Raw genomic sequence first — 9622 nt, 5'->3', positions numbered from 1 at the left:
GACAAGAAAAAAAAATCCTTTGAAAGACAAATACATTGTGTGCCTCCTGCCAAGGAGGGCATAATACTTCCTCGTTTTCATTAATAAAAATAACACACACTTTCAAAGCTCTGTAGACACTAAAAAGAATGAAAACACTCAATGAGTCACCTATTTCCACATTCAAGGCTGAGAAGCTATATAAATTTCTCCAGACTCTATCAGAAAACGCCAAACCAGCCCCAGGTCTGGAAACAATCCCCCTGGCTGGCAGCTATGCACCTCGCCCTGCTGTGTGCCGTGTGTCTGCTGCCCAGCAGCCTGGCCCTGCCGCTGCCCCGGGAGGCGGGAGGCACGACCGAGCAGCAGTGGAAACAGGCTCAGGTATGTCGCAGCCCACCTGCCCAGGGCCCCACAATCCCACCTCAGCATCAGGAAATGTGCTTTTCAACTATTTCTCCTTCCATGTTAGTATTGCAATGAGGGGGAGGGGGATAACTTAATTTTTCTAATCACAAAAGCAATACATGGTCTCATCAAGTAGCATATTGTAGAGCCTGCTCAAACTGAGTGTAGGTTTCAATTCCTCCATCCTCTATATAGATGGACTTAAGAATATCATTAAACTCGGAGTTTCAGGTTTCTAGTTTGAAAGGTGGAGATAGTGATGGTACCAACAAATGGAGGTGTTGTAAAACTTTTAACACAGAACCTGAAACATTGTTTATACTCCATAAATTTAGGTTATTATTATTTGTTGTCACCTGAGATTTTTTTTATTAAATCATACCTGTGTACATTAATACTGTCATGGGGTACAGTGTGCTATTTTTATATACAATTTGAAATATTTTCATCCAACTGGTTAACATAGCCTTCATGTCATTTTCTTAGTTATTGTGTCAAGACATTTATATTCTTCATTTAGAAAGATTCACATGTACCCACCAATCACCCTCCCTCCACCCATCCTCCCCCCTCCCTTCCCCTCCTCTCCCCTTCCCCCATATTCTTGGGCTATAATTGGGTTACAGCTTTCCCATGAAAGCTATGAGTTTTTTTTTATTAAATCATAGCTGTGTACATTAATGCAATTATGAGGTACCCTATGCTTGTTGTATATACAATTTGAAATACTTTTGTCAAACTGGTTAACACAGCCATAGTTATTGTGTTAAGATACTTATAGTCTACCCTTAGTAGATTTAAGTGCACACAGCGTTGCTTCTTAACACTACTTATAATGGAGAGATTGGAAGTCAGAGAACATGGGTGTACGTTAACAACCATCCCAGACGCCAATGACTTTGTTTTCTCATGTGTCTAGTGGAAACCACAATACCATATGTTTTATGCCTCAGGGTAATCCGACAAATAAACGAGGTGATCACAATACCAACTAACAAATATGTAATAATTAGTGATTGTAAAATACTTCCACATACATTGTCATTTAATCCTTAGCTCTACCCTGGGAAAAAGAAAGACCAAAATCAAGTTGATTCGCATTCTTTTTAATGGGGGAGTTAAGAATCAAAGACAAGTGTTTATGGCTGAAAAATCAAGTTCTTTCCAATATACTATGCAATAAGCAGTCTAGTAGGTTTAAAGAATTATTATTTGTAAAATAATTAAATGATTATTATAAAAAATACTCCTAAGTATTATTTACAAATTAAATCTTTAAGCATAAGAAACTCTAAGTTTTATTTCACTTTACCTTAACCTTAAAGTTCCAGTAATATGTTAGATTGAACTATATGAAATTATTAAGCTTGACTGTTTTTTACCCCTACAAGAGTAATTTTAGGTAGTTCCACTGAATGCATTTTCCAGAAGGAGAACTTTGCATGTATATTTGTTCCTTTGCTTAGGTTGCTAGAGAGAAATGAGGGAGATTTTAAAAGGGGCAGAATGCAGCATCTCTTCCAGAGGTGTCTTGGTAAAGTCTGTAGCTCTGGGAAAGATAAAACGAGTCATTTGTTTTTAAATAAGTGATGTCTTCCTAATTGTCATGGGTGAACAGTAAGTATTTGTTGTATTTAATGAAAAACCATCCTTGGTAACAAGAAGAAAGGGTTCGATATTAATAAGATTACTTACAAAAAGTGTGCACTCCTGCAATGTTCCGAGACAAGGACTTTTCGTCATGTACTCCAAAATAGACGGCAAATTAGTGCGCTAATCTTTAAATCATTTCAACTTCAATACTGTCGTGTGCTATAGAACTTTGTATGTTATTATCATATGAAGTCAGAACACTTGAGTTCAAACACTGGCTCCTTCAGCCACTCACAGGTGACCTTGTGCAACTTACTTCACTTTTCCGAGCTGTGTTTTGTGATATATAAAGTAGGAATAACAATGCCATACCTACTTCACGGGATGGTTATAAAGTTTAAATGAGATAAGTACCTCACACCAGGAAGTGCTTAAAACATGTTCTCAGGTGGCTCAAAGGAGTAGGGCGCCAGCCCCATATGCTGGAGGTGGCAGGTTCAACCCAGCCCCAGCCAAAAAAAAAAAAAACATGTTCTTACGAGGTTGCTACCTGTGCTAATTTATTCACTTTCTATTGTTTAGACTACTGAATATCCATCCTCATGGCCAGAATTTCTTTAAGAAATTCCCAGGGGCCCAGTTATGCCTGGCAGAGATCTGGGAGACTTATATTCTTCTGTAGCTTCCCAGAGTGGGTTTTCCCAGGGACGTCACAGTAGAAAGTGGACCTGCAGTCCGCAAATTCAGGTCTCCTTCTACCACTAACGTCATGTGTGAACGAGGAACGTCATTCAGTTGCTATGAGCTTGGATTTCTTCACATGAACAATAAAAGTAAAGTAATTAAGCTACTAAATCTCCTAATGTTCTTTCCCAGAACTAAACCATTAAGATCCTTTCTCCTTTTGGTGGAACCACATCTCAGCAGACCTCAGATGGGCCTCACTGGCTTCAGATCTGACCGAGAGGCCCTGCTGAGGGACGGTCTCAGCTGTGCCCTCCAGGACACACTGGGACACACCTCCTGATTGCTCTGACAAAGAAGTCGAGGCTTTATAAAGTGTGCAGTGTACTTCTCCTCAGAACACTCAATGAGATAAAAGAGAAATTGAGAGTCTCCTCTTCCGCCCATGACATGGCATGCCAGTGTTTCATTATTGGTATTAAATGTTCTTATTTTATGCAGTGACTATGAAATTATTCTGTCTTCAAATCACTATTTGAATCCACAGGAACCAAAGGCAAAAGATATGTAGATTTCTAAGATAAAAGAAGACAATAAACAACAAGCCCTACAAATTAACTACTCTTTCTTTAATAGGACTATCTCAAGAGATTTTATTCCTATGACTCGCAAACCAAAAGTGCCAGCGATTTAGAAGCCAAGCTGAAGCAGATGCAGAAGTTCTTTGGCCTGCCCACAACTGGAGTACTAAGTCCCCGCGTCATAGAAACAATGCAGAGACCCAGATGCGGAGTGCCAGATGTTGCAGAATACTCACTATTCCCAAAAAAGTCAAAATGGACTTCCAAAATAGTCACCTACAGGTTAGTTTTTTGTTTTCGAGACAGAGTCTCGCTATGTCACCCTCGGTAGAGTGCCATGGAGTCACAGCTCACAGCAACCTCAAACTCTTGGGCTTAAGTGATCCTCTTGCCTCGGCCTCTACAGGCATCCACCACAACACCCAGCTATTTTTGGGTTGCAGTTGTCATTGTTGTTTAGCTGGCCCAGGCTGGATTCAAACCTGCCAGCCTCGGTGTATGTGGCTGGCACCCTACTCACTGAGCTATGGGCACCAAGTCAGTCACCTACAAGATAGCTTTACTTTGGTTCATTTTGGGAAAAACACTAAAGCCTTTTCCTTGAAAGGTTACATATTGTTTTCTTGTTTGCTACTAGGGTTGTATCATACACTCGAGATTTACCATCTATCATAGTGGATCGATTCGTGGAAAAGGCCTTAAAGATGTGGGGCAGACATATTCCACTGCTCTTCAAGAGAGTGAGGTGGGGAACTGCTGACATCATGATTGGCTTTGCAAGAGGAGGTGAGAAAGTGCTCTGTAGGCTACTCCTGGTGCTACTTCATTGTTTATATCAGTGCTCTCTTCTCCAAAAGACCTCAAACTTAAGGAGAGATAAATAGATAGATATTTAGCAACATTATTATAACTTTTATAACCTATTTATTTGGGACCACTTTTTATAGTAGGAGTTGGCATGAATCAAATCCAGCCCACCAACTGTTTTTACAAATAAAATTTTCCTGGAATACAGCCATGCTTCTTTATCTGTCTACTATCTATGATTGCTTTGGGGCAGAAACCATCAAATTGACAATCCTTAAATACTTGTTACCTGACCGTTTTTAGAAAATGTTGGCTGATGCCTGTTTTGCAGCAGGAACAATTACTTATACATATATATGTAGCCATGCCTCACTACATGCTTGGGGGGCACATTCTGAGAAATGCATCCTTAGGCAATTTTCTCACTGCATGAGCAACATAGTGTATATGTAAACAAACCTGGATAATAGGATAGCCTGATACACACCCAGGCTGCATGATCCAGCATATTGCTCCCGGGCTACAAACCTGAACAGCATGTTACTGTACTGAATATTTAGGCAGTTCTAACACAATGGTGTTTGTGTATCTAAATATATTTAACCACTGAAAACGTAATGGTTACGGACAGGCGCAGTGACTCACGCCTCTAATTCTAGCACTCTGAGAGGCCAACTGGTGGATTGCTTAAGCTCAGGAGTTCGAGACCAGCCTGAGCAAGAGCCAGAACCCCTCTCTAAAAATAGCAGGGCATTGTGTCAGGTGCCTGTCTGCAGTCCCAGCTACTCAGGAGGCTGAGGCAAGAGGATCATTTAAGCCCAAGAGTTTGAGGTTGCTGTGAACTATGATGCTCTGGTATGCTACCTAGGGTGACAGAATGAGAATCTGTCTCAAAAAAAGAAAAAGAAAGAAAGGAAAAAAAAAAAAAGAACAGAAAATGTAATGCATTGTGCTATGACATTACCATGACTACAACATCACTATGTAATAGGATTTTTCAGCTCCATTATAATCTCATGGGACCACCACTGTACGTGTGGTCTGTGGTCGACAGAAAGGTCATTATGTAGCACATGACCATAGATAGATAGATAGTAGACAGATAGATAGATAGTAGATAGATAGATAGAAGATAGATAGTAGATAGACAGATAGATAGTAGACAGACAGATAGATAGATAGTAGATAGATAGATAGTAGATAGACAGATAGTAGATAGATAGATAGATGGATGCAGATATATGTGTGTTTAAAATGTGTCTAACATCAATGTTAAGCCAACAGAAGGGCTTATGGCTTCCAAAGGCCCCCAAGAAGTGGGGTAAAGCCTATACCTGCAGCAAATGCCCTTCATATAGCAAGAAAGTAGAAAATGGAGACTCTTGTATCAAAGGACTTAAAGAGATATAACTCATAAACATAAACTACTCTTAGGTGTTAGTGTTTCATGGGGCAAATTTAGAGAAAAACATTGCCCATTTTGGTCTGTTCTAATGTTGAACTACCCAAGGACTGTGACTTCAATCCACAATGTTGACAGTCCTTGAAGAAAATGTTATGGAAAGCCCTTGTCACTTCACTACAAGTTTCTTAAGGATTAGAATAAACTGGGTGTGACCTGACAACTTGAAGATAAATAGCTCTGCATCACAAATTTAAAAACTGTCAGGAGCAGTTTTAAGAGACTCTAGTGTGGCTCTCTAAGAGACTGCCTACTATGCCCACAGAGAATAAGCTAGATTTTTAAGGGGAAAAAATGTGAGAAATGGTACACAAATTACCTGCTTAAGGCGGTACTCACATTCATACGCCTTCCCACCAACACTGGGCCAAGCAAAGTGGTCAAATCTAACAAGAGCTTAAATGCAACCTGAAGTTAGACACAAATGGATTCAAAGTCACTTATCCAGGAAGCCTTCAATATATGGTTGTTATCAGTGACAAGCAGTGAAAGAAAAAGTGCCTATAGCAAGTAAGCCCCCAAACCAGCCTGTGCGTGCCGCTGCCCCCTCGCACTGCCCGTGCCAGCCATGCGGACAAGGCTGCTCCTTCCAGCTCAGCAATCACATACACTGAAAAGATAAAATGGGCTCGGCACCTATAGCTCAACCGGCTAAGGCGCCAGCCACGTACACCTAAGGTGGCGGGTTCGAATCCCCAGCCCGGACCCGCCAAACAACAATGAGGGCTGCAACCAAAAAATAGCCGGGCGTTGTGGCGGGCGCCTGTGGTCCCAGCTACTTGGGAGGCTGAGGCAGGAGACTCGCTTGAGCCCAGGAGTTGGAGGTTGCTGTGAGCTGTAATGCCACGGCACTCTACCCAGGGGGACAGCTTGAGGCTCTGTCTCAAAAAAAAAAAAAAAAAGATAAAATGACTGGAGAAAAAAATGAGTCACTGTTTTCTTTTAGCTCATGGGGACTATTACCCATTTGATGGACCAGGAAACACACTGGCTCATGCCTTTGAACCCGGGCCAGGCCTCGGAGGAGATGCTCACTTTGATGACGATGAAACCTGGACTGATGGCAGCAGGATAGGTATGACACCCCATCTCCTCTGCTCCACATCCTTTGTACAATCTGAATTTATGGTAACTTTAATATTTATTTTAAATTATAATAAGTATTGAGCTCTTGCTAGATGCCAACTCTTGTACTATATGCTTTAAATGCATTCATAATGCTACATGTACAAAAGACAGAAGCCCAGGCTGCAGAGACAAGCAGCGTGGGGTTCAAGTTGCTCTACCTCTACCAATTACTTACTGTGTGTTCTTGGGCAAGTTATTTGACTTACCTGAGCCTCAGTTTTCTCATCTGTAAAATGGGAATATAAATAGTTTCCACCCCAGGGATTTGTTTAAATTAGAGAGTGCTTATACAGTCTTAGAATATTAGTAATTCAATAAACTATAAATGTTTCTTCATAGTTCCCCCAAATAATGTCTCAAATGGAGGAGAAAGAGGAACAGAGACTATGACAGTTAAGAATTATATACAGGGCTTGGCACCTGTGGCTCAAGTGACTAAGGCGCCAGCCATGTACACCCAACGTGGCGGGTTCGGATCCAGCCTGGGCCCGCCAGACAACAATGACGGCTGCAACCATTAAATAGCCAGGCGTTGTGGCGGGCGCCTGTGGTCTCAGCTACTTGGGAGGCTGAGGCAGGAGACTCTCTTGGGCCCAGGAGTCGGAGGTTGCTGTGAGCTGAAATCCCATGGCACTCTACCCAGGGGGACAGCTTGAGGCTCCTGTCTCAAAAAAAAAGAATTACATACAGACAGAGTACAGAGGCTCAGGCCTGTAATCCAAGCACTCTGGGAGGCTAAGGTGGGTGGATTGCTTTAGTACAGGCGTTTGGGACCAGCCTGAGCAGGAGCAAGACCCCCCATCCCTACTAAAAATAGAAAAATTAGCCAGGCATTGGGGTGAGCACCTGTAGTCCCAGCTACATGGGAGGCTGAAGTAAGAGAATCACTTGAGCCCAAAAGTTTGAGGTTGCTGTGAGCTATGATGCCACCCACACCACTCTACCAGGGCAAAAAAGTGAGACTGTCTCAAAAAAAAAAAAAAAATTCTATACAATGCTGGGATTATTCATTATTTCTCAGAAAGAACTCACTCCACGACCCGGCCATCATAGTCATCACTTGACAAAGTAGGAGATTATGGAGACCTCAGAGAACTAATGGAGAGAGACTCTGGCATAAATAACCCTCGTTGGAGATGATTTGAAAAAAAAAAAAAGGCCTTGAAAGGGAACTTGGTACTTAGATTTGGTAGAGAGAATTCACTGCAATTCAAATTATCACGCCTTGCTGTGAAAATCTGACCTATGTACAACTGAGATGCCACCTCCCTGTCACATCTCGCGTGTCTGTTTCATTCTCCTTTCTTCCCACTCAGGGTGGATTAAGGCAGCTTCTGTCTCTAGAACAGTACAGCTGGAGCTCTGGCCACTTCTCAAACTCACCTTTCCCCTGCTTGGAAAGCCTTCTACAGAGTCTGAGGGAGACAAAAGGCTATACATAATACAACTTAATGACTCACGATCAGAATCAGAGCCCAGCACTGCCTGGCGATCCTGCCTTTCAGTCTCAGCTTTCTGCCCACAGTCAAAGTCACTATAATTTATTGAATCACCATGACTTTCCAGATAGCAGGGAACTAATTATCATGGCAGATGTACAGGGTAGGAATGATTGTCTCCATTTAACAAACAAGCAACTGAGACTCAGCAACATCAATTAACTTATCCAGAGTTGACCAGCCAGTAAGTAGGAGAGTTCCACGTCCAACCTAGATCTTTCTGCTTTTAAAACCTTTACTTTCAGCTCAGTGCGGGTGGCTCAAGCAGCTAAGACCCCAGCCACATACACCTACCTGAGCTGGCAGGTTCAAATCCAGACTGGACCTGCCAAACAACAATGACAGCTGCAACCAAAAAATAGCCAGGTGTTGTGTCTGGCGCCTATAGTCCCAGCAGCTACTTGGGAGGCAGAGGCAGGAGAATTGCTTGAGCCCAGGAGTTGGAGATTGCTGTGAGCTGTGATGCCACAGCACTCTACCCAGGGGTACAGCTTGAGGCTCTGTCTCAAAAAAAAAAAAAAAAACTTTGCTTTCTACTATAGAATATTGTTGCTGGAGCTAAAGAAGCAAAAGCAGGGAAAAACATTGCATTTTTTTAATAAGCATAAATGGCAATGGAATTAAAGCACTGCTTTTTTTTTGCAGTTTTTTGGCTGGGGCTGGGTTTGAACCCACCACCCTTGGCATATGGGGCTACACTACTCCTTGAGCCAGAGGCACCACCCTAAAGCACCGCTATTTTTTTTAATTTCAAAGTATTAAGGGGGTACAAATGCTTTTGGTCACATAGACCACTTTTGTACCACTTCATCACAGCTGTAAGTGCCCCCAATGCCCAGATCACATTCATCGTACCTTTTGGGCAGGTTTCTGCCACTCCCCTCCCTCCCCCTGCTTAGTTCCCACTAAGCTTTGGGATCCTCTGTGCATGCGCACACACCGGTTAGGACTCAGATGGAAAACCCCTTCCCTTTTTTGAAAGCCTAGAAATAAGTAAACTACACAGGACTGAGAGTAGAGTATTTTTGTACTTTATTTTTTATTATGGTATTATATGTAACACTGTAAAACTTATACAGTTCTTTTTATGGTCACCGTATGTCACCTATTTGATTGTAGGTATCAACTTCCTGGTTACTGCAACCCATGAATTTGGCCATTCTTTGGGTCTGGGCCATTCCTCTGACCCTAAAGCCGTGATGTATCCAGTCTACGGAAGTAGAGATGTCAACAATTTCAAACTTTCACAAGATGATATTGAAGGCATTCAGAAAATATATGGTAATGTTTACGAATTTAAACTAAGGGCTTTCCCATTTTCATTTGAGAGCAGGCTTGGATGATAAAAGCTGGGAACAGGTACTTACCTGGAAAGCTACACTGGAACTTATATCAAAAAATCTATTGGCTCGGCGCCTGTGGCTCAAGTGGCTAAGGCGCCAGCCACATACACCTAAGGTGGCGGGTTCGAATCCCCAGCC

The 9622-nt window shown here is 42.2% G+C and overlaps 1 protein-coding gene across 1 annotated transcript in view; it reads left to right on the top strand.

The window, feature by feature from the left end:
* The first annotated feature begins 237 nt into the window (after positions 1-237).
* MMP7 (matrix metallopeptidase 7) overlaps positions 238-9622 on the top strand; it is an 11084-nt gene continuing 1699 nt past the window's right edge. The window contains exons 1-5 of the mRNA XM_012801813.1: positions 238-363; positions 3301-3527; positions 3883-4031; positions 6461-6589; positions 9261-9422. Of these exons, the coding sequence (XP_012657267.1) occupies positions 256-363; positions 3301-3527; positions 3883-4031; positions 6461-6589; positions 9261-9422 (775 nt within the window). The 5' untranslated portion in view covers positions 238-255. The remainder of the gene's footprint in view (positions 364-3300; positions 3528-3882; positions 4032-6460; positions 6590-9260; positions 9423-9622) is intronic.

This window comes from Otolemur garnettii, unplaced genomic scaffold, assembly GCF_000181295.1.
Source record: "Otolemur garnettii isolate 467f Iridium unplaced genomic scaffold, OtoGar3 scaffold00001, whole genome shotgun sequence".
Lineage (NCBI taxonomy): Eukaryota > Metazoa > Chordata > Mammalia > Primates > Galagidae > Otolemur > Otolemur garnettii.
This window is presented reverse-complemented; position numbering and strand designations above follow the sequence as displayed.